General features: G+C 30.6%; 1 protein-coding gene across 1 annotated transcript; it reads left to right on the forward strand.

Moving 5' to 3' along the window:
- The first annotated feature begins 4,036 nt into the window (after nucleotides 1-4,036).
- Nucleotides 4,037-4,957, forward strand: LOC124941103 (probable E3 ubiquitin-protein ligase ZFP1). Its single transcript, XM_047481373.1, has 4 exons — nucleotides 4,037-4,236; nucleotides 4,340-4,462; nucleotides 4,550-4,699; nucleotides 4,780-4,957. Exons 1-4 carry the CDS (start codon nucleotides 4,219-4,221, stop codon nucleotides 4,930-4,932), a joined length of 444 nt encoding a protein of 147 aa, XP_047337329.1. The 5' UTR covers nucleotides 4,037-4,218; the 3' UTR covers nucleotides 4,933-4,957.
- The last annotated feature ends 21,624 nt before the right edge of the window (nucleotides 4,958-26,581 follow it).

The raw sequence follows: 26,581 nt of genomic DNA on the forward strand, positions 1-26,581 counted from the left end.
TGGTATAGCTCTCCTAATCAGCTAAGATGTTAGTAAGTTGGTTTGTTGTCTTTTTTTTATGGTGATAGTAGAATAACATAGGCTCATATCTTGAATGACATTTGTACTTTGATGAAAATCTGAATCTAAGATATTGGTATATAGATTATTTTAATATAACTTATTTTTCATCATCGTTGTGAGAGAGTAATAATCGAATTTGAGCATAATGTAGCTCTCCAACCCCAAGTTGGAGTATGTTCTTCTTCTATATAATCTGAAAATACTTTCAAAATCATGTTTATCAAATGGTTGATTTTAAATATTTTAGTAATTTACTATTTTTAGGTGATTCAATATTAAGCTTTTCATGTGATTAAAATATTATAGTGTGCATTGAAACATATGCACCTTTAAAGGTAAAATATACCTTAATTGAATCAATTTATTAGATCACTATTTTCAGGTAATTTAATATTGGTTTTCATATACTTAAAATGTTGTGGGCTGAAAAACATGTGCACACATATCTTTAAATGTAATCAATCATATACTTCTAGAATGTTCAATTCCTTGTGTGTTTCTCAATGACCTTTTTCATTATTTATTGACTCCGGTATAATATATGAAATTAATTAAAAAATTATATATTTATGTAACTTATTGTTTATTAAATAAATAATATAGTTTTTAAATATATAATATATATTAAATTAGTTTTTTATATATTAATAAATAAAAAGAATATATGAATACTTATATATATTTAAATATATTAAAGTAATATCAATATATAAAATTAAATCTATGATCAAATTTTAATATACTCATCTTTTTCTCTCTTAGACACTCTAACATTAAAATAAAAAATATGTATATATATACAAGATTATTGTTATGATATCTATAGATGTATTTTTTTTTAAAACAGCTTAACATCATTTTATTTAAAAACTAAAAACGAAAAAAATGCTCAATTATCAAAGGTAGACAAATACTACATTTGATTAAAAGAATTAAACGACTCTAAAGTATATGATTAGAACAAAAAAACAGATATTACATACAACTAAATCATACAAATTATAATACTTAACATTCTGGTTCAATTTAGTCATTATTATTTTTGCTATTTTCAGATCTCAATCTGCTACTCTCGCTACTCTTGCAGCCCACCAACTTTTCCTAATCACATGTTTGACTTTAGGCTTCATTATTGGTGATTGAACTGTTACATTTGATGATGACTGTTTGTGAGCATTAATCTTCTTCCCTTAAATTAGTTTCGCGTTAGAGAAGCCAACACTAATCTGATAAAGAAAATTATGTTTCAGTATTTTAGAAATTTCACATTTACTTGCACATTCATTTGCTTCATTTTTATCTGATTTGCTTCGGTCTACTTTTAAAGTTTCATCTTCATCTTCCTTCACTGCATCTCCATCTTTAGTTTCGGTCCTTCATTCTTTCATTTTTCCTTCCTCTGATTTTTTTCTTTTTTTTCATCCTCTTCTTCTTTCTCTAATTCTTTATCTTTCTTTTTTCCTTCGATTTTTCATCATTCTCATCCTCTGCATCTCTGTCTTTAAGTTTTTCCTAGTGTTCTTTAATTATTGTTATCATTTATTACTGGAATGTTCAAAAGTATTGCAGAATGCACATCTATTTGACCTCCATTCATACGTAATATTTATGTATGTGGGTTTGCCTCTTTCGTCAACTGCTGTCATTTTTACTGGTAAAGTGCTTATAGGATGCACTTAAATGATTATCCTAGAATATGTGATGTGTTCGCTTTCCTCTGTTTTTGAGTCCATATACAATGGTTTCCTAAGAGATTAGCAAAATGGCTAAGTGCTTCTGCATTATACATATAAGCTGGAACGTTCCTTAGTTTGAACCAAATTTGGGTTGTTTCCTTAAGTTTGCTGAGTAGGTTCATACATTTAGACCATTTTCAACTTCATAAAGTTTGACCCCAACATATTTGTGTCCCAACTTCAGAATATTTTTAAAATTTCTTTTCTTTTTGAATTTTAAAAATAGAGATCATGGATATTTGCTTATACATTTTCTAGTTTCATATGCTCCTATTTATTTTCTTTCATTTCAGTAGGTAATTTAAACTCCAAAGAGGATTTAAGAATCTAAACTTTTGGTTCTGATAGTATAAGTCTTAATTTTTAGGCACTTTATAATCTTTCTCATTGTTTCTAAAGACCAAGTACTTATCTTCTTGTAAGCCTCCTTTTTTTTAGTAAGTTTCAATCTTGAAGATAGAGAATATTGAGTTGGAGTGTTTTTTCCTTACTAAGCACAATATCTCATTTTTTTTTGCTTGAAACAACAATTTCGTAATTTGTTTTTTGAGTCTGTAAAGATATTTCCTTTCGTTATATCCAACCTTCCATATTCTATCATTTTTTATTTCAGACTTCAAACTTTCAATTTCATTCTTTAGTTTTTCCTCAATCTTTTGAGAGATCCGTTTCTGTATTTCCGCTTTTTCAGAGCTTTGTTTCTGTTCTGTTTCATCTATCGTTTTTTTGCTTGAATCGATTTTCACGAAGTCATGCACTTCTTCTGCCTTATTCTATTCTTTTTCCCCATATTAACAGAAGAACTAGATAATGCAAGAAATTGAGAATGCAAACAACTCAATTTACTTACAATCGAGAATAACCTACAACCAGGAATGAACGTAGACTAGCGAACTAATGACCCTGTTTCACAACCCAACGACCGAAAGCAATCGATGACCAAGAGCAATCACGACCCAAACGACCTGTTCTCAAATAACCCTAGCGAACGTATTTACAATTTCCCGAACCAAGATTCACGACACAAGTGAACAATTTCTAGACGAACGTGTCAAACGTGTCGATCATGCCGATTGTGTCGAATGTGCCGACAATCGTGACCCCGACCACGCTTTCCGTAACCTACGACCAAATCAAACAACCAAATTTTGCGTGACCGTTTCCGCTGTGCCCACCGTGTCAAACGTGCTGACGATCATGATGCCGACGAAATTATCCCCTGGATTTGCGCATGCATATATATATATATATATATATATAAGATTTATTTAATTCATTATTTATATTCTCATTTATCTAATCATCATCTTCAATTAAATATATTACATACTATGTAATATATAATATTTTTTTTATAATTATATATATATATATGATTACTGATATGATATTATATATATATATATAATTTTTATTAAAACTCACTTTGTATTTTTGTTTTGTGAAATATATAACAGAAAATTAAGGAGATCAAGTAATACGCGTAAAAAATAAATTTTCCAACAGCTCATTGTTTTTTTAAAATACTTACCAACGGCTCATTTTTATTTTAAAATAAGTTTTCAACGGCTCATTTTTATTTTAAAATAAGTTTTCAACGGCTCATTTTTATTTTAAATTACAAATTCTTTTAAACCTCAATTTAAGAAATCTCCTTAATTCCTAAACCCAAAGTATTACAATTTCCTTGCACCTTATAAATATATCATTAACGATATTTTCAAAAACCACAATCCACATATTTCTTCAATAGCAAATAGTTCTCAAACCTTCTTACATCATTCCTACACATCGGCCATAGAAATTCGAAGAACTCAAATCGTTCTTTGACCAACAAGAGATCTCATTCGCCAATATTGTGCATCAGAAAAAACTTGTCGAACAAGACGAAGTGTCCTTCATCATGTAAGCCTATTCGGTTTTCTTTTTATGATGGTCAATCAAGTTTGACTTTTGTATTTAATTATATTCTTTAATGATTCCTTTTAATACTCTGACTGACAGACAGACATCATTGTTATGGATCAATGGATTGCGAATTCTGCAATTTATTTTTCAAGTGAAAGGCCTCACCACAACATTCATCATCGTTATCGTCATCCTGTTGCACATCCTTTAACTCAAATGAGAAACCATAACAGTAATATGAATAACTATTCTCGAAGTAGACATTCTTCAACCACATATCAAGCTGACGTGGAAACGACAAATCCCTGGCCATATTTAGTAATTTACCCTATAGATGTAAATATTTCTTTTGCTTTTTTTCTTCATATTTTAGATTAGATTGGTTAATTGTTTAATTAGTTTTAGTAGTTTATTATTATTAAAATTATTTGAAATTAAACAGGAAGTTGCCATACTCGAAAGTTTTGAAGTGAACAGCAGACCAGTTGTTGTTGATGTTCATCATGTGCACATGGACATGGCTATTAGGGTATGACCTATTGCATCTTGTTACATTTATGTTTTTATATCAATTTATCAAATTTTGGTGACTAAATGTTTAATTTTTCTTGCATTTATGTTGTAATATTCAGAACGACCTTGAAATGGTTCAAGAGACCGGTAGATATCTTCCAACTGCACAAACTTTGTCTCGATTTAGAAACCACTATTTTCAACTACCACATACTTTGGACATTGACCACATGTCTTATGAGGTAAGACTGGATGTATATTATATGTCATTTATGTTATAACTTTATGTAATTAATTTTAGTGTATAATGATTAGTTTATTGCATTCAGGAACTACTTCTATTGAGTGAACATATTCCCCGGGTTGAAACTGGTCTATCTGCTGAAAACATAAATCTTAGAACTAGAACACATATATTTGTTGAGTCACAATTATCTTCTTCTAGTAATGGAACTAATGACTTTTGTGTTATATGTCAGGTAATTATATTAAATAATAACTAATTAAGAGATTTATTTATTATAATACCTATAACTAACTAAAATCTTTTGAATTTCAGGAAAACTATACAAAATTTCAAAAGATTGGAAGTCTTGATTGTGAGCACGCGTACCATATTGATTGCATAAAGAGTTGGCTAAAGATAAACAATATTTGTCCTATCTGCAAATCTCCTGGGTTGACAAAAGTCGAAGAACGACAGATTGAATGACTATTTTATTTTATTTTTTAGAATTTTCCATTGTATATATATCATTCTTTGTGATTTTTCAATAATGTAATATTGACTTTGAAACTTGTTTTTATGGTATATCTTTTACCTCTTCTTATTTTAAAGAAAGTTTTTTATATATATATATAATTTTTTTTTTAAGATATCAATATTAGATTCTATTAGTTTAATTGATGTTTTTTAAAATCAATCATTTAAGTATTCAGATTCTTTAATTGAAGGGCCTTTGTTAATTTATTTTTAACGTTTTACTGTTGGAGTTATTTGATGTAAAAAAAATTTAAATAATTTTGTTTTTAATATTTCAATAAATATATATATATGGAAGAATGTTAATTTTATCATCAAATTATAACGGAATATTAAGTATATCACTGAACTATTTTTTTCCGTTATATCACTATAGTTGAGCTTAGTGCTTGACAAAACATTCAAATCTATTAAGTTTAACGTTAAATGATAACACATGTAATTGATATATTATTTTTTTAAAATTAATATATATATTATATGTTTTTTTTAATTCTAAATAACAAAATCTTAACATTTTGAGAGACATGTTGTCGAAATTATTTAAAATTTTAAATAACAAAACTTTTACGGAGATACAGGTATGAGAAAGGTAGTTTATTGTTTTGGAATGTTTATAAAAATAAATGTTACAAATATATTAATTAAAAAAATATATTTATATTTATGCATCACCCTCCCCTCTCTGGTGATAACATTAAATGATAAATGATATGTTATTTTTTTAAAATTAATATATATATTATATTTTTTAAAATTTTAAATAACAAAATATTTATATTTTGAGAGACATGTTGTCGAAATTATTTAAAATTCTAAATAACAAAACTTTTACGGAGATACAGGTATGAGAAAAATAGTTTATTAATCTATTATTTTGCAATGCTAATAAAAATAAATATTAAAAATATATTTATGTTTATGCATCACCCTCTCTAATTATAATTTAGCAATAATATTAAATAATATGTTATATATATATATATATATATATATATATATATATATATATATATATATATATATATGTGAATACATCTACTTTAAAAAAAAATAATGTCAATAAAATTAATATTATTAAAATAGAATTTTTGACAATTATTAAAAAATATTTAAAATAATATATAATTAAATAAAATAATATATATATGATAATTAACATAACTATATTAACGGGTAAACATAAAAGAATGAACATCAACAACAAAGAAAGACCTAATCTACTATGTAAAACGAGATGATTCAAGATAATTGTCGTCGTTGTAGTGCTTGAATATGTATCGCTCCAAGGTAGACTTTAGTTTTCAACATCATATGGATATTGGTTTTTTCATTTCGAAATATAGGGGTGTGTAAATGGGTAAACTTAACCCATATTCAACCTAAATTAAATTTAGTCAACCCACTATCCAACTCATATTAATGAATATCTAACATGTAACCCGTGTATTTGCACGAATAATGATATAAAATCGAGAAAAAAATTACGGTTAAAATGTGATAACATTTTTAATTTACTCTCACATATATATCCAAATTAACCATAACTCTCGACCCGACTATCCGAACACTTTAAAAATTAAGCATCATTATATATTAGTTAGTTAAAAAGTTGAACTTATATTGATAAATTGGTATTGAATTTAAAATATAAAGTCTTATTAGCCTAGTTGGTTAAAAGGTTGTATTTATTTTATTAGGTTGCATGTTCAAAACATATCGATAGTATTTTTAATTTTATTTTTAACTGTTTTAAGTTTATAGACGGGTTAATTACAATCCGACACAAGTATTCATTTACTCTTACATATATATCTAAGTTAACCACAACTTTCACATAAACTGACATGTTGAATACTACCAAGTCACTGAAAACAAACCAAAACCAGTTAAAGCCATAATCATAACACTAGTGGAATAGTGAACGCCAAAGTAATAATTTATTTGTGCATATTGTAACCCCAAACTGGAGTATGTTCTTCTTCTGTGTAATCTGAAAATATTTTCAAAATTATGTTTATCAAATGATTCATTTTAAATATTTTAATAATTTACTATTTTTTAGGTGATTCAATATTGGCTTTTTATGTGTTTAAAATATTATGGTGTGCATTGAAGTATATGCACATCTTAAAGATAAATATATACCTTAATTGAATCAATTTATTAGATTAATATTTTTAGGTGATTTAATATTGAATTTTTTATAAACTTAAAATGTTGTATGCTGAAAAACATACGCACACATATATTTATCTTTAAAGGTAATCAATCATATACTTCTTGAATGTTCAATTCTTTAGATATAATATATATGAAATTAATTTAAAAAATTATATATTTATGTGACGTTATTGTTTATTAAATAAATTATGTAATTTTCAAATATATAATATATATTAAATTAGTTTTTTTATATATTAATAAATAAAAAGAATAAATGAAATACCTATATATCTTTAAATATATTAAAAATAATATGTTTCCCAAAATATATTAAAAGTTATATATTCAAGTAATATCTATATATTAAATTAAATCTATAATTTTATATCCATTTTTTTCACTTTTTTTTACCTTTTTACATTAAAAAGTTAATTCAAGATTCTATTAATTAGATTATTATTTATATATAATACATACTATTTATATGTTAATAAAAAAATATGTATATATATATATAAGATTTCTGATATATATATATATATATAAAAGATTATTATTTAATTATATTATATATATATATATATATATAAGATTTATTTAATTCATTATTTATATTCCCATATTATGTAAAATATAATATATAATATTCTTTTTATATATTAAATCAATATATATATAATTTTTATTAAAGCCCACTATGTATTTCTTTTGGGTTAAATAATACCGAGATTAAGTAATACGCGTGAAAAATAAATCCAACGGCTAATTTTTATTTTAGAATATTAATCCAAACTCTTTTTTATTTATTTCCTAATTTTAAATTCATTCCATATTCTTATAAACCTAAATAAGGAATTCTCTAGATGATCAACCTCAAAATAAGAAATCTCCTTAATTCCTAAACCAAATAATTTGAATTTCCCTACACCCTATAAATACATCATTCACGGTAATTTTCATAGAGATCTCATTCGCCAATCTGGTCCATCAGAAAAAATAACTTCGTCTTCTTCGTCATGTAAGCATGTTCTGTTTTCTTCTTATGATGGCCATTCAAGTTTGAGTTTGTATAAAGTTAACTTAATTATAATTGTGTGAGTTTTGTATTTCATTATATTCTCTAATGACTCCTTTCAATAATCTGACAGACAAAACAAAAGATAGACATACATCATTGTTGTCATGGATCATCGGAGGAATCAATTATACCATCATCGTAATTCATCCAACAACCACCACATGTCTATTGCGAATTCTAGAATTAATCCTTCAAGTGGAAGGCCTCACCACAACTTTCATTATTATCATCATCATGTTGCACATCCCTTATCTCGAATGAGAAATCATAACCATCATCCTGTTGCACATCCTTTATCTCGAATGAGAAACCATAACAGAAATATCAATAACTATTCTCAAAATAGACACTCTTCACCCACGTATCAAGCTAACGTGGAAACGATAAATCCCTTGCCACATACAGTAATTTACCCTGCAGATGTAAATATTTCTCTTGTTTTTTCTTCATATTTTAGATTAGATTGGATTATTGTTTAATTAGTTTTAGTAGCTTATTATTAATAAAGTTGTTTGAAATTAAACAGGAAGTTGCCATACTCGAAAGTTCAGTTGTTGTTGATGGTCATCCTATGCACATGGACATGGCTATTAGGGTATGACCAATTATATCTTGTTACATTTATGTTTTATACTAATTTATCAAATTTTGGTGTCTAAATGTGTAATTTAGCTTGCATTTATGTTGTAATATTTAGGACGAACTTGAATTGGTTCAAGAAACCGGTAGATATCCTCCAACTGCACCACCTTTGTCTCAAGTACGAAACCATAATTCTCAACTACCACAGTCTTTGGACATTGACAACATGTCTTATGAGGTATGGTTGGATGTATATTGGTATGACATTTATGTTCTAACTTTAAGTAATTAATTTTAGTGTATACTGATTAGTTTATTATTCAGGAACTACTTCTATTGGAGGAGCTACTTCTATTGAGTGAATATATTCCTCGTGTTGAAATGGGTCTATCAGAAGAAAACATAAATCTTAGAATAAGAGCACATATATTTGTTGAGTCACAACTATTTGACTCTAGTAATGGAACTAATGACTTTTGTGTCATATGTCAGGTAATTATATTCAATAATAACTACTTAAGAGTTTTTTTTTAATTATAATACTTATAACTAACTAAAATCTTTTAAATTTCAGGAAAATTATACAAAATTTGAAAACATTGGAAGTCTTGATTGTGGACACGCGTACCATATTGATTGTATAAAGAGTTGGTTAAAGATAAACAATATTTGTCCTATGTGCAAATCTCCTAGGTTGACAAAAGTCGAAGAATGACATAGTGAATGATTATTTTATTTTTATTTTTGTTAGAATTTTCCATTGTACATATATCATTCTTGTGATTTTTCAATAATGTAATATTGACTTTAAAATTTGTTTTTATAGTATATCTTTTAGCTCTTCTTATTTTAAAGAGAGGTTCTTTTATATATATGTTTTTTTTTAATTTTTTTTAATTCTTTTTTTTGAGATATCAATATTAGATTCTATTAGTTTAATTCATGTCTTTTTTTTAAATCAATCATTTAAGTATTCAGATTCATTAATGAAAGGGCTATATATTAATTTGTTTTTGACGTTTTATTTGATGTAAAAATATTTAAAAATAATTTTGTTTTTAATACTTTAATATATATATATATATATATATATATATATATATATATATATATATATATATATATATATATATATATATATATATATATATATATTTATGAAAGATATGAAAGTGTCAAGCTGAAGTCCATCACTTCCGCTGTCCCTATTTTTCTCTTTTCTCTTCTTCTTTTTGTTTTTTTTTTTTTTTTATTATTTATTTATTTATTTTAAGCTAATGCTAAAAATAAATTAAGACAATATTAATATTAGATATATTTCCTATTTAATATATTAATACAAAAATCAAAAGATATGGTTAGAAAATAATTATTTTTGGTTCCAATAAATACAATATCATTCTCAAATTATTATTTATATAAATCTCGTAGTATGAGCCCGTATATAAATATTTTTCATAAATAATTCGATGGTATGAAATTATTTTTTAAATTATACCTGCCAAGAAATGTTAAAAAGACTTCCCATGCTAGACCCATTTATTTGGGAATATGTGTTGGTGTTAGTTTTCCATAAAAATAACGACTCTCGACAACGGATATCTCGACTCTCACATCGATGAAGAACTTGACTCTACTGCCGGCGATGCGCTCCTGACCTTAATTGGCCGGGTCGTGCCCCCGACGTTGTTACTTTGAAGAAATTAGAGTGCTCAAAGCAAGCCTTCGCTCTATGTTTAAAGAATTATAGTTTACAATGTTGTTATATTAAGACTTATTTTTATGGAAATCTGTAAGGGTGTGTTTGATGAGGGGGAATTGGATTTGGAATTGGTATTGAAATTCTAATTCCAATTTCATGAGAATTAGCATTGAATTACAATTCAATTCCTATGTTTGGAAAAATTATTAAATTGTAATTCAATTCAAATTTCTATGTTTGGAAAAATGATAGAATTGTAATTCAATTCAAATTCCTATGTAAAATAAAATATCGGCTCAAAATCTTAATTTCTTAAATATGTTTTCACGTTTTGGGTATATTTAAGACGTTTTTGACATGTTTAACACATTTAATACGTTTTTGACATGTTTAACACGTTTTTGACACGTTTTTGACTTGTTTAACACGTTAAACACGTTTTTGGCACGTTTAAACACGTTTTTGAGTTGTTTAACATGTTTTCATACTTGTTAAACAACTCAAAAACGTGTTTAAACGTGTCACTTGGACGGCAAAACCCTAGGTGAAGTGCGAACTGTGCGATCAACGTGCCGTGTGTGTCGCGATATGCCGACAACATACTTTGCGGTCGTAATCGTCGTTGAAGAAACCCTCGGTCGTAGTCGTAAAGAAACCACACACCGTTCGTTATCGTGCGAACTGTGCCATCTGTGCGATTTGTGCGATCCGTGTTCCGTGTGCGTCGTGATTTCATCTCTCGGTCGTCTTTTCGTAGAAATCTACTAAATCTACTCATCGATCTCTCGGTCAAGACTAGAGTACATCAGGAAATCAATTTCAAACCTATATGTACTGTAAAGTTGTTAAAAGCTTCGCTGACACGAATCCGTCCGTGTCGGCCACTTTAAATATGACTTTTGCAAACATCATAGCTTCACCAGTACGGGCAATTCCCTCTTTGTCAACAGTTGGTACAAGCCCGACCAACTCTCTTAATCGGGCAATGGGTGAATTCAACACATGCTCCCCTGATCTTAAGACAGAAAATTCGAATGCAACTAACCTCCACATAGGCTCAGGAGAGAATCACACGAATATCCTCTTTGAAAATCATGGGTCTCCAAAGCCAGGAGGAAATGGTGGAAATCTGACTGACGTGAGCAATAACAGTAATAAGAATTTTGCAGTCAACACGGCAGTTATGTTTTCTACCAATCCCAATAACACTCATGAGATGAATGCAAATGATAATAGAACTGTTAATGGAATACATGCTGATATCCTAGAATGTGATAGTTTAGGACATGCTCTAGGAAAAGATAGAGTAGTTCTGGAAAATAGTCTAGGAAATAAAAATGCACAGGTCATTAACTCGAATTCCAATGGGAATCAAATTTAACTTGAGACTATTGAGATACCTGACTCAGACGAAGAAGTAGAGAAAGTAATCCAGAAAGAATTGGAAAGAAAAAGAATTAATGCAGAAAATCTGGGTGAAACAGGAAAAACGCAAAAAATAGCAACGAAAGCATTAGGTAAAGAAACAAACCCGAGGAAATGGAGGGTTGGTTTTAATGAAAGGACCAATCTGAAAGGGCTTAGAAATCAGATAACAAAAATATTGATATTAGGAAAGAAAGACCAAATCGTTTTAAGAAAAGAGAAAAGCCAACAGTACACAGAGCCGCTCAACCTACATTACCTACAAGACTGGAATCTCCTAAAAAAAGAGGAGTACGATACTATTGTGAGCTGGTATGTTGAAACTTTGAGAGAGATCTCTAAATGCCCCAAAACCAGAGTCTACTTCATCAAGAACAATTCTAATTGGAATGTAGACCAGGTCTGGAAGAAAGCTGGAGAACAAAGTAAAACTCAAGGGAAGGATCAGAAAACAGGACAAAACTAGAGTAACGAGCAGAATGAACAACAGAAACAGAATGCAGGGCAGAAGAACAAAGGGGAAACAAAAGCTGACAATCCAGTTCAAGAGAGGGGAAAAATTTTCCTTGGAACATTTAAGCCAAAAGTTGAAATTATCGGTTCCCCGTTTGAATTCAAACTACCCCAAGAAGTTGAGGAAAACTGCGTAAAGTCATGGAAAAATGTCATAGTGGGCAACTTCATCGGAAGAAACAAGGTGTCATTTCTAGTAACAAAAAAAACCCTAATGGAACAATTAGGAGAAAATGGTCTAGAAAAGGTAACATCAAACATTCATGACTTGTACTTTCTCAAATTAAAAGAAGGATCAGATCTCGAAAGTATTCTGATCAACGGGCACACATTTGTTGGGAAAAACTACATGAAACTCGAAAAATGGACAGAAGGTATGAACCTCTTCAGCAAGCCCAAATAAACTGTGCAAATCTGGTTCCAATTGCGCAACATCCCTCCCCACATGTATAACCCTGAAGCATTAAGTCACTTTGCGAGCCTATTGGGGAGTCCACTCTACATGGACCCAACTACAGAAAAAGGTGAGCATATGACTTATGCTAGGATGTGCATTGAGATACACCCGAGATTAAATCTTCCATACCAGATGACGATAACAGACAGAAAAGGTGAACCCACAATTATGAGAATCTCGTATGAGTGGAGGCCGAATAAATGCTTTGACTGTAATACATTTGAACATGTCTGTTACAAGTGCCCGAAAATAATTGAAGAAGAAAGGAAGAAGAAGATCGAGAAAGAGACAAAGACAGAGACATAAAAGAAATAGAAAGAAGAACAAGAAAGGTTGGAAAAGGAAAAGATTAAGAATGAAAGGCAGAAAAAGGTTACTAAAGAATCAGTATTGAGTAAATAGAAGGATCAAGATAAGGAAGGAAATTCAGAACAAGGTTTTGAAGAACAGGGAAAGGAAGATAGAGTGGTAAGAGATTCAGAATCAAAGGCTGAGAATGAAGAGGTAACAAAGAAACTTGAACTGGAAGCAAGAATCAATACCGAAGAGGTTGTGGAAAGAGAAAGCGTGGAAGAAAGCAAGAAAGGGGAAGTGGGTAAAGGAAATGGGAAAGATAAAGAAGAGACAACTGAATTGGTTGAAACTGTACAATCTCCAATTCAAAATAAAGTTGACCAAAGAAATGCAAAAATACCAAAACAGCAAGGTAAGCAAATTAAGGAAAATACAATTCCTTATAGCCCTACTATATGGGAAAAACAGAAAGGAAGAAAAAGTAAAGGAAGGGGGAGTAAAGCTGTAACATCTTCTTTTCATTAATGAATTTAATGACATGGAATATTAGAGGGTTAAATGACCCTATAAAAAGAAGAGAGGTTGGAAGAATAGCAGAAATGAATGAAATCACAGTATTTGGAATTATTGAAACAAAAGTTAGACAAAGTCAAATAGAGATTGTTGCCCAGGGTTGTTTCAAAGAAGAATGAGAATTTATTCATAACTCTGATGGGATAAAAGTAGAATCTGGGTAGGATGAGATAAAAGAAGGGTTGAAATCAAGAAATTTTTTGAATGCAAGCAAGTTATTTTGACAGAGGTTATCAATCTGGTGACAAGGGTAAAAATATTCTTTGCGGTAGTCTATGCAAGCAACTCTAGGACAGAGAGGAAGACACTTTGGAATGATTTGAGAAGAAACATTACGGACGACGAACCGTGGGTTATTATGGGAGATTTTAACGTTACAAGATTCAGAAATGAAAGAGAGCCTGAGACAGACATAACACAAGACATGCAGGATTTCAATGAATGCATTCGAGACATAAACTGCATTAAACCGTCTTCCTCAGGTAATCTATTTTCATGGTCAACTACAAGAGGGGCGGACAACATGAGAAAGAGCAGAATTGATAGAGGCCTAGTGAATGAAAAATGGGTGGAGTTTTACCCAAGAAGCCAAATCCAGGTTTTGCAACCAGGTATCTCTGATCACTGTCCTTTGAAATTCTTGTGGGAGAAGGAGAAAAAACTGAAAAGACCTTTTAAGTTCTTCAACTTCTGGATGAAAGATGAAGAATTTAATGGAATTCCTTAATGAAACTTGGAACATCAGAATTAATGGAACAAAGATGTTCAGAGTTTGTGAGAAACTAAGATTACTGAAAGGGAAGCTAAATAAGTTAGACCGAAAAAATATAGTGGGATTTCTAAAAGAGTAGAGAATCCAGAACAAAACTTGAGGAAATACAAAGCAAGGCACTAAGAGCCCCAAATCTACCTTATAATAGAGAAGAGGAAAAAGAGGCTCTTACGCGATTCAGAGACCTCTGTTCTAAAGAGGAAAGTTTTGCTAAGCAAAAATTTAGAGAAAATTGGCTTTCATTAGGAGACAAAAATACTTCATTCTTCTATAAAAAATGTCCATCAAGGAATTTCAGAAATCAGGTCCTAAGGCTCACAAACTCAAATGGAGATGTTTTACAGGGACATAATGCAGTTCATGAAGAAGCAATAAGTTTCTACAAAGAGCTGATTGGAACATAAATGAGCACAATAATAGAGGACAGTCAAAGATTGTTTCAACAAATTGTGCAAAGAAAAATCAATGAAGAAAGTGGTAACCAATTGATTACAAGAGTTAGTATGGAAGAAGTCAAAAAAGCTGTTTTTTCAATGAAAGGGGATAAAAGCTCAAGGCCAGATGGTTTCAACGCGAACTTCTTCAAAGAAAACTGGGAAATAGTCGGTAAAGATGTAAGCGAAGGGGTTTTAGAATTCTTCCAAAACAGGAAAATGTTGAAGCAATGAAACGTCACAGTGTTGAATTTGATTCCTAAGAATTCAATTCCAGAAAAAATTCAGGACTTTCGTCCTATTTCATGGTGCAATGTTATTTACAAAATTATTTCAAAAATTATTTCGCAACATTTGAAAACAGTTATTGATAAACTTGTAGGATTAGGGCAACCATCATTTATTCCTAAACGCTCTATTTCCCATAACATCCTACTCATGCAGAGCTTATTGAATGAATATGGCAAGAAAAACATATCGCCACGTGTGGCTTTCAAAATTGACATTAAAAAAGCTTTTGACTCGATCAGATGGGGATCAATCCACGAATTCCTCATTGCTGCAGGTTTTCCAATTATTTTCATTGATTGGATTATGCAATGTGTGTCCACTCCTCATTTTGTTGTGAGCGTGAATGGTATTCATGGAGGCTTTTTCAAGGGTGAAAGGGGAGTAAGGTAAGGAGACCCTATATCTCCTTACCTATTCGTCTTAATAATGGAAATTTCTTGACTACATTTTAAAAATGCTTTTGAGAAGTCATCATTTCAAATTTCACCCGTACTGCAAAGAAGAAGCAATAACCCATATATGTTTTGCAGATGATCTATTTTTTTTGGCTTATGCGGATGTTGAATCTGTTAGTATAATCAAAGAAGCTCTAACAATCTTTTCGAGTATTACAGGTCTATACATCAATGAGGACAAAAGTTAGGCTTTCTATAGAGGGGTTAATGAAGAAAGGAAAGAAAACATATTCAATATTAAGGGAATCAAGGAAGGTGAACTACCAGTGAAATACCTTGGAGTACCCTTATCATCAAAACAACTCTGATACAATCACTTCAGACAACTGGTAGAAAAGGTTAGAAATTCTGTCTTGGGTTGGGCTACGAAAAAACTGTCTTATGCAGGTAGAATCGAGCTCGTTAAAAGAGTCATCCGTGGAATTATTGGCTACTAGGCACAACAGATAGTCATCCCAAAGAAAGTAATAGCTGAACTCGATAGAATTATGAGAGACTACATCTGGGGAACACAAGGTAGGGGAGGAAAAAAAGTCAAATGAGAGGATGTTTGCATCATCTTCAAATCCCTCCTTGTAAAAGACTCCTCCTACATTTACTATACGAAAGTCTTTGAGATGATGGTGGCCATCACAAGAGGTGTAGCCATCAACTATACGAAGGTCCTCTTCGGTAACCTAGTCAGAATGCTCTGTGCTCGGAAGAAGATCTTCGGTTTTGATGCTCCTCTTGGCGCATTTCTTTGTTGTCTTCTCAATGAATCTGGTCACGGGTATCATTCGTCTTCCAAAACCCTGAACAGCCAGAAGGTTATTGATTATGTTCTTAGGGTGAAAATGCTTAAATTAAAGAAAATGAACAGAGGTGTCTACAACTCCGCTCTAACCGCAGTCTTAAAGATTTCTTAGGTTGTAAATTCTTCTTTCCAGATGATGTTAAAATGGGGGAAGAGAGAAAGGAGGATAGAAATTTTTTTTTAAGTTGTCTTGTGTCATTCTGAACTTATTTCATTTTGTTGTTTTTGGAAAGATGTTTTGTATTCCTCTTGAAAAACACTCCTGATCATGCTTTTATCTGATAATGGTATTATTGATTATGAACTTGGTTTCTGAATATTGGCGTTTGGGAAGTGTTTATGTAAGTTTGATGAACAAGTTTAACTCTTTATTTTATATTATGGGTGTTTAATTTGTTATCTATGTAGAGTTTTAACATCATCATCAAAAATGGGGAAATTGTTGGGTCAAATTATTTTGACTAAGTGTCAAAGTAGTTTGACAATTGGAATTTTGATGATGAATGTATATAAAACTCAATCTATGCCGTCTAATCGATTTTGGTGCAGGTGTATCAAAAACAGGTTATATTAGACTAAGTCTTAATGAGGTTCATTAGACTGATTGAGCATTAGATGCATTGAGTTAGACGTGCAGTATAATAGACGTAGTTAGACGTGCAGTCTAACGAATACATAGTTAGACGTGCAGTCTAACAGACGTAGTTAGACATGCAGTCTAACGGATACGTAGTTAGACGTGCATCTAACGGATACGTAGTTAGACGTTTAGTCTAACAGACGTTGTTAGACGTGTAGTCTAATAGACGTAGTTAGACGTGCAGTCTAACGGATACGTAGTTAGACGTGCAGTCTAACGGATACGTAGTTAGACGTGTAGTCTAACAGACGTAGTTAGACGTGTAGTCTAATAGACGTAGTTAGACGTGCAGTCTAACAGACGTAGTTATACGTGTAGTCTAACAGACGTAGTTAGACATGTAGTCTAACGGATACATAGTTAGACGTACAGTCTAACGGATACATAGTTAGACGTACAGTCTAACAGATGAAAGTTAGACGTGCAGTCTAACAGACGTAGTTAGACGTGCAGTCTAACATATGAGAGTTAGACATACAATCTAACTCCTTCAGATTAGTCTAAAGGGATGTATAGTTAGACGTGCAGTTTAACTAATGAAAGTTAGACGTGCAGTCTAACTCCTTCAGATTAGTCTGAAATGATGTGTTATTAGACATGTCGTCTAATCTCATTAGACCAGGTGTTCAAATGGATCCTGCTATTAGATGGGGGCGTCTAATTTCATTAGACGAGGTCGTCTAAGTGAAATACGTCTAATGCTATGCTTGCCGATCCTATCACAATGTACAACAACACATCGAACTTTAGCGTGGAAACCCACTACAATAAAAGAAAAACTACGGGACCCTTAGGCCGCTTAAATCATCCACTATATCACATATAATGGTTGCACAATATTTTTGTAATTTAAGATTTACAATCTAACAAATTACCGTAACCTTCAAAAACAATACCATCATTAAAGATGGTACATACATATAAAATTTATCTTCACCAATGGTGGAAATATATAAACTTAAGTATATGGGGAGAGAAGATAAAGTAGTTGAAGAAAAATGTTTTTTTTCTAACACTTGTCCTCGCCTTGATTCATCTTTCTCTTTGTCTTGTTCTTGTCCTTGGAATTTACAATCTAATAGATTACCTAATCTTCAAAAAGAACATCATCTTGAAAGATAGACTATACATATATAATGTATCTTCACTAATTGTGGAAATATATAAACCTAGGTATCTAAGGAATGAAGAGAAAGTAGTTGAAGAAAAAGAGATTTTCTTCCTAACACCTACCTTCGTCTTGGTTCGTCTCCTTCTCACTATCTTCTTCCTTTTCAAAATTAGATATCTATAAAAAATCGAGGACAACCAAAATGAACTTTCATCGCCCACTTCTTCAAAATAAGATACTAATCGAAAGTCGAGAAGACCCAAGACGAACTTTCCTCGTCTAGTTCTTTAAAATTAGAGTTCTATAGAAACTAAAGAACGCAGACACAAGATTTATAGTGGTTCGGCCAAAACAGGCCTACAACCACTTTCAAAACACAAGAAACTCTTAACCTTATTATCAAGAATGTTACATGAGTATTACAATGATTCTCTCACAATTAAAGCTCACACACAACTCACAAGGAATCGATGCTCTCAAGACAAAGATTTGTCATTCTAAAGTGTCTAATTATACCTCTAAATAAGCCCCAAGTAAATCAATATCAATATCATGTTCAAAACTGTCATAGAGCTTCCAAAATATTCTACCATATTTTCCTAATTGTATTTCTATAACAAAAGTTTTAATTTTTTTGTGTTAATATTATTTCCTAATATAAAGATGATACACAAAGAGATATAGTTTTCTTTTGTTGAATATACTATTTCATTGTACAAAAATTGTGTACCATAAACAAACCATAATTGCAATATTATAAATCCATTCTGAACACTCCACCTTGATTTAAAAGATATATCCCTCTTGTCTTCCATTATTTGCTTTGTTAACAAAAAAAAAAGTCTCCATAGCTCATATATCTAGGAATTATCAGCATATAAATAATATTATCATCTTCTTGATAACATCTTGTCCTTGATCGACTATGCTTCTCTCGATTTACTACCAGTCTACCACACATCAAACTTTAGCATGGAAAACCCATACGATAAAAGTAAAACTACGGGACCCTTAAACCTCTTAAATCATCCACTATATTACATATAATGGTTACACAATAATTTTGTAAATTAAGATTTACAATCTAATGGATTAAATAAACTTTCAAAAACAATATCTTCATTAAATATGATACATACATATAAAATATATCTTCACCAATGGTGGAAATATTTAAACTTAAGTATCTGATGAGAGAAGATAAAGTAGTTGAAGAAAAATGTTTTTTTCTAACACTTTCCTTCGTCTTGATTCTTCTCCCTCTCTTTGTCTAGTTCTTGTCCTTATAATTTACAGTCTGATAGATTACTTAATCTTCAATAAGAACATAATCCTGAAAGATGGCATACACATATATAATGTATCTTCACTAATTGTGAAAATACCTAAACCTAGGTATCTAAGGAATGAAGAGAAAGTAGTTGAAGAAAAACATATTTTCTTTCTAACACCTACCTTCGTCTTGATTCGTCTCATTCTCTCTGTCTTTTTCCTCTTCAAAATTAGATATCTATAAAAAATCGAGGATAACTATAATTAACTTTCATCGCCTACTTCTTCAAAATAAGATATTAATCGAAAGTCGAGAAGACCCAAGACGAACTTCCCGCATCTACTTCTTCAAAATTAGAGTTCTATAAAAAATCAAGGACACCTAAGACACACATCCATCACCTACTTACTCAAAATAGTTTTTAGGAACACTCTACACTCAAGTTTGAAATTTTCAGAGCTACGAGACTCCCGATATGACACCGCAAAAATGAGTTTTTTTCCAAATGTAATTCGAAGATTATAAAAATTTCATGAAGGTCAAAAATAATTTTATGGACCCGTTGTAGAAATTTTGCAATTTTTCGAGAAGTAGAACTAAAGATACGAGCGTTTAAATTAAGATATTTTTCAAACGGACCCTAAAAATTATAAAAAATATTATTCTAGTAGAAAATAATTTTCTTGACCATCAATGAAGTTTTAGAATTTTTCTAAAATGATTTAGAGGATACAATTTATGAAACAAGGTTGTTTGGTTTGAAAATGAACCAAACAAGCCCTAAGGATTCTCAAAAATGGAAATTGAAACTCTATAGCCGAAATTGGACATGTCTATATTCTGAGGGTCGAATTGGATGTGAAATATAGTCCAAGGGTCGAATTATTTCGAAATTATTAAAAATAACCCGAAATTGAAAGTTTATGATTGAAAATGCATAAGGCAGAAAGTCTTGGGGATTATATAATTTAGAATTAATAAATTAATCCGCAATTAAAGTTATTATGAAATTTTAAAACAACAGAAACATAGAGGGCCGACTCCTTCGCCATTTCCCGACGTTGCACAAAGATTCGCTCAAGGACATGAAGTCGCTTGATCAGAATTAGCTCGTCTTCGTCGTCGTGTTGCTTCTGTCCAGGTGCAGTTGGAATCCTCCTTTGAAGAACATAGACAAATTCTATTTTTGAATCAGAAGTCTGACTCTTCGATTGAGCTTCGTCTAGTCTATCCATTGCCTCAAAAGATTTGAGCTCGTCACTATGGAGGCTCACCTAACTACTAGAAACCTTCAAGAGACATTTTGGTTCAATGGAATGGAGTGTAGAGCAATCAAAGAAGAATTCCCCTACATATCTAGAAATCGAATGGCAGTTATCATCTATAGTTGGTTGTTCGTCGAGGTGTTCACTCCATAGTCTTCGACAACATCTTCCTTGGGTCCTAGAGCTTCAATTAGGACTTCACTATGACGAGGAAACTTATTGTAACTCGTCCAAAGACCTGGCCGATGATTCTTTCTCTAATGACCCAATTATGATGTTTTTGTTGAACTTAACATTTTAGATTCAAGGCTAGTCAAAGCCTGGCCTCTTCCTAAACTAGACTCAATCTACATAGGACTTTTGCAATTAGGGTAAATCAAATAATTAGCAAGTAATTCAAACAATCAACAAATGTATAAATTAATAATTTGTAATTATAATGAATCAACTTAGAACCGACATCGATGTACACAATCGATGCCTCAAATGTATTACAACATGTATAGTCTATGGAGGCCTACTTGGAGAAGTAGAATTAAAGAAAAAGAGGTTTAATTGGACTCATCGGAGATGTAGATCTTTTACCGGAATCACCTTCAAGGTGTTCTTCAATTGGTAACCTTAACTCTCGAGTGTAGAATCTCTCTCTAGATCACTTGACAAACTTTGCAAATGATTAATAGTGCCCTTAATTGATGAGGTTATGGATTTAAATACTCCTTGAACAAGGGTATTCTTGAAACATTTTAATTTTAGAATTGGTTAAACAGCTCAAATGATGTAGTGTGACTCAAGTTACATATTTTTAAAGATAAGCCTTATTTGAATTTTTGGTTTCAGCAACCATTGTTCAACCAAAACTTCAAAAGGATGTAACTTTTGACTCAGATTACCATCAAGGTTGATCCATGATGCATTCGAAATGTATTGATGATGCTGGTTAAATGTTTCGTTTTTCCCAACAAGTTTGAAAAAAATCCGCATGTCCATGCAACTCGTGATGTAGGCTCGTGGGTCTTGAAATGAACAGTTTGTCGTATAGGTGACCTAGCGTGGGTAGTATTTTGAGCCACGGGTGCTAATTGTTATCAAATGAAAACCAACTCAATGATCTTTTCAATGGTAGCTGACTTGTGCAAAATAGCCAAGTGAGTACAAAGATATGACTTTTCAAAGTTACACAAAACTTTAGTTTGCTGTAAGATTGAAGTTGGTGTACTTGTATCGGGTTGTCGGGCTGAATAAACCACCTTAGCCATCGAATAGAGGATCAGGTTCAGTGCCATTCAATCGGACTATGTCTTAGCTTTCCAACCATAGGTCGGAATCCAATTTGAGGTCTTATGGCTCAAGTGATAAAATTTTAACCGTAGACATATCCGGTTTAATTGTTGGCAAAATGACAAAAACTTCATGAAGTAATTCATTAATTTTGCATCATTCCTAAGATGTACAGGTCATTTGCATAATAAGAAAGTAATTTAAAAAGTAAACATTTATCTTAAAGAAACAAAGATTTATGTTTGTGATAACCTTGAGAGGATGTGAAAACTATAAAATATATCACATAAGAATACCAGAAGCAGGAAAACTCTAGAGATTTCACGGCACAATCAGTACGAACGACACGATCGGCACGATCAGTACGAACGGAAAGAACAACACGATCGACACGGTATCAAAGTTGCGGGTTTTTTTGTTGTGGTCGCGGTTGCTAGTTGCTCAAAGTCGCTTGAACGTGCGCACATTCGACACGATTGGCACAATCAACACGATCGGCACAATCGACACGATTGGCACAATCGGCACGAACGGTACGGTATTGACTCTAATAATTAGGTCGTTCATTCATCTGTAAATCTTGGTTGGAAGGTTATGGTTTCTAGTTTACCATGTTATATAATAGTTAGGGTTTCTAGTGTACCTTATTCTGTTATTGCTCCGTTTTGTTGTTGTGTTCTATTATTCATCAACATGGGAAGAAATAAAAGCAATAAAATAAGAAAGTTAGAGAATTTGTGATGGAAAGTTTAATGGAGGTAGCTGAAAAAGAAATCGATAGGATTGCTGAAGAAATTATTAATGAAAAACAAAAATGCAACAAAGGTAAAGAACCAATAACTGATATAAATTCTGAAGAAAATGCAATAGGAAAACAGGGGAGAAATGAAGGAATATGGAAGGTTGGGTATAATGAAAGAGCAAACCTCTTTGAACTTAAAAATCAAATCACAAAGCTACTAATGCATGAAAAGAAAGGAGAGATTGTGTTCAACAAAGAGAAAATACAGCAATCAACCGTCTAATTAAATATATATTATCTTTAATATTGGAACCTACTGAAGAAGAAAGAATATGAAAAGATAGTAAACTGATCAGTGGAAATAATGAAGGAGATAATGAAGTCCCCAAAATTAAAGACCTATACTATCAAGAGCAATTCCAACTGGAAGGTAAATAAAGTCTGGAAAAAGAATACAGAAAAGAAAGCAGAAGATCATGCATACAAAGGTCAAATCTACTTAGGTGAGTTTAAAACAAAAATTGAGATTCTTAACTGTCCTTTTGAATTTAAATTGCCTACTGAAGAGGAGGAGAAATGCGTCAAAGATTGAGAAAATGTAGTTGTTGGGAACTACATAGGAAAAAACTGTATATCTTTCCCAGATACTAAGGAATCACTAATGAAACAATGATAGCATAAGGGACTGGAGAAGGTTTCTGTAAACATCCATGATCTCTATTTTCTACAATTCAAAAAATGAACAAACTTGGATGATATATAAAAATTTGGCATACTTATATTGGATTCAACGGTATGAAGTTGGAGAGATGGTCTAAAGAATTGAGACTTCTAAGCAATCCAAAGGAACAACCCAAATATGGTTCAAACTTAGGAACATCTCAACACACATGTATAATGCAGAAGCTCTAAGTCACTTTGCTAGTCTATTGGGGAAACCATTATATATGGACCCAATTACAGAGGGAGGAGAGAACCTTACTTTTGCTAGAATAAGCATTGAAGTGCATCCTCAAAGTACACTGTCAAAGTACATGACAATTATTGATAGGAAGGGAAAGTCCACGGTCATGGAAATCTCATATGAATGGAGGTCAAACATGTGTGCTTTTTGCAATACTTTCCAACATGTTAATACTAAATGTGAAAAAGAAATTGAGGAAGAACAAAAAATCATGAAAGCCCAAAAAGAAAAAAAAGCATAAAAAATCATGAAAGCCCAAGAAGAATGAAAGTCAAGGATAGTGATAAAATAGACAAAAATGTGGAAAATGAGAAAGAAAGAAAGAAATAATTCTGAGAAAAAAGAAAACAGTGAAATAAATAAAGTAAAGGGAATCAAGGTAAAGAGAAAAAGAAAATTTTCTATAATGCAAAAGATTATGATGAAAATGGAATATGAACTTCGAGTTGTTGTTGAGAAAACTCAAGAGGAAAACACTAGAATTTCAAAGCTGAAATAGAGAATTCTAAAACCTAAAAAGAAGATACCAAAATCGATGTGGAGTCTGAAACTGAAACTGAAGTTGAAGATAAGGAAGACAGGAATATATAAATTCAATTTGAAGATAACAAGAGTAAAAGTCCTGAAATTCTCAGAAATAATTATTTCTATCAAATCAGAACGATTGAGATGGTTAGGTTTGAATGTAGTATTTTATGTTTGTAATCTCTGATTTTTAAAATGCATGAATGTTACTAATAAGTTTTTTAGAGTCTTTTGATTGTAATCTTTAATCCTCCTACTTTGATTAAAGAAATTGTATTAACCGTTTCCCAAAATAAATAAATTATAAAATATAATTTTATCATTTCTATATTTCTAATTAATTGATTTTAGGTCATATAAATACTTATATCTTTCTTTAACAATTTGTAAAAACAAAAGTGCACAACCATAGTTATATTCTAACTCCAAACAAAATTAACATTAAAACATTTCAGCATTGGGCGAATGATCTCCAAAAATAATATAATCATCAAAATATTTGAACTTATAAGAATTTGATAAAATAGTTATAAGAAAAATATATTTTGGACTATCATACTAAAATAAAATTAATATAAAAATATATAAATTCTAAAATGTAATTGATATTTATTTAAAAATGTATAAATTTATGCATCACCTTCCCTACCGATAATTTAGGAATAATATTGAATAATATGGTGAAATCTTTTAATATATATATATATATATATATATATATATTATAAAAATAATATCAATAAAATTAATATTATTAAAATAAAAAATTAAACAATTATAAAAAAAATATTTAAAAATAATATATATAATTAAATAAAATAATATACGTGATAATTAACATAGCTCTCTCTTCTTTAAACATAAAAAAATTACATCAAAAAAAAGAAGAACTGAATTACTATGTAAAATGAGACAATTCAAGATAATTATTGTCGTTATGTTATGGTGCTTGAATATGTATCACTCCGAGATAGACTTCAACTTCCAACCTCATATGGATATTAGATTTTTCATTCCGAGATGGAGGAATCATCAAGCTAACCACTATTCTTCCTAGAGATAAGATAGACACAAGACAAACAAAAATCCAAAATTTGCAATGCCAACGACCGAATACCTCCACTAATCTAATTGTCTTCCTTACTAATTTGCATGTTCTCCCGCCAAAGATATATGTTACCGTCATCTTCAAGGAGAAAGAGGATATCACAGATCCTCCTACATCTAAAAATCTTTAATTAACTGGAGAAGTTAATAATTGAATCCAAAATCTGCTACACTGAATTTATTGAGTTTGGGATGGCTAACCAACTTCCTCCAACTGGCCTGATTGTCTTCCTTACTCTCTTGTCGGCCATCTCCACCTCCATCTTAGTCGACTTCTCACCTATGAATTGCAAAAGAATCTTGATTTGTCTCGACGTCTTTCTAAACTCAAGCTAATAACTAAAATATCTATGTAAACATATGAATTGCTTTGAAGTTGTTTTTTGTGATTTGTAGTGGTTATTATGAACATTCTATTTTTTTCTAAAGTTGAAAATAATCTTATTATAAAATTATATTATATATAATCCATAAACCCAAATTTGAACCAATAATTAAAAAAATTGGTCAAAAACTTCTCATAACAATAGACAACATAATAAACATAGATCTCATTATTCATTTGTAAACAATAATGAAGATTTTATCAGAATAGCATTAAAAATACATAAACAAACAATCAGTCTTTCAAACAAACATTTTCATACTTCATTTCTCACATGTAAGTACTACAACAACCATCTTCTTAAACTTCTTCACATTTATCTGCATAGTTCAAGTTGATTTATATTTGACAATAGATCAAATATAGATCTCATTCATTTGAAAACAATAATGAGGATGTTATCTCAATAGTATCAAAAAGCATAAATAAACAATCAGTCTTTAACTTGGTCGTTCATTCAGCTGTAAAACTTGATTAGAAAGTTAGGGTTTCTGTTTTACCATGTTATTCAATAAGACTAGAACAAATTAAATTATTGTGTTCTAATTTATTTTATATATAACATTTGTATAATGAATATACAAATTAATGTTTCTTGAGAAAATTTTCATATCAAAATATATTAGCTTATAAAACTAAGCTTTAAAAGCATAAGAACATATGTGTTAATAATTAAACATATTTATATGTAATAAAGACTTATCTTTATTTGTTGATTCCTTAAGATGAATCTTTTTCATTTTTTTTTCGAAATGAACATCATCTCT

The sequence above is a fragment of the Impatiens glandulifera genome, chromosome 6 (assembly GCF_907164915.1).
Source record: "Impatiens glandulifera chromosome 6, dImpGla2.1, whole genome shotgun sequence".
Taxonomy (NCBI): Eukaryota; Viridiplantae; Streptophyta; class Magnoliopsida; order Ericales; family Balsaminaceae; genus Impatiens; species Impatiens glandulifera.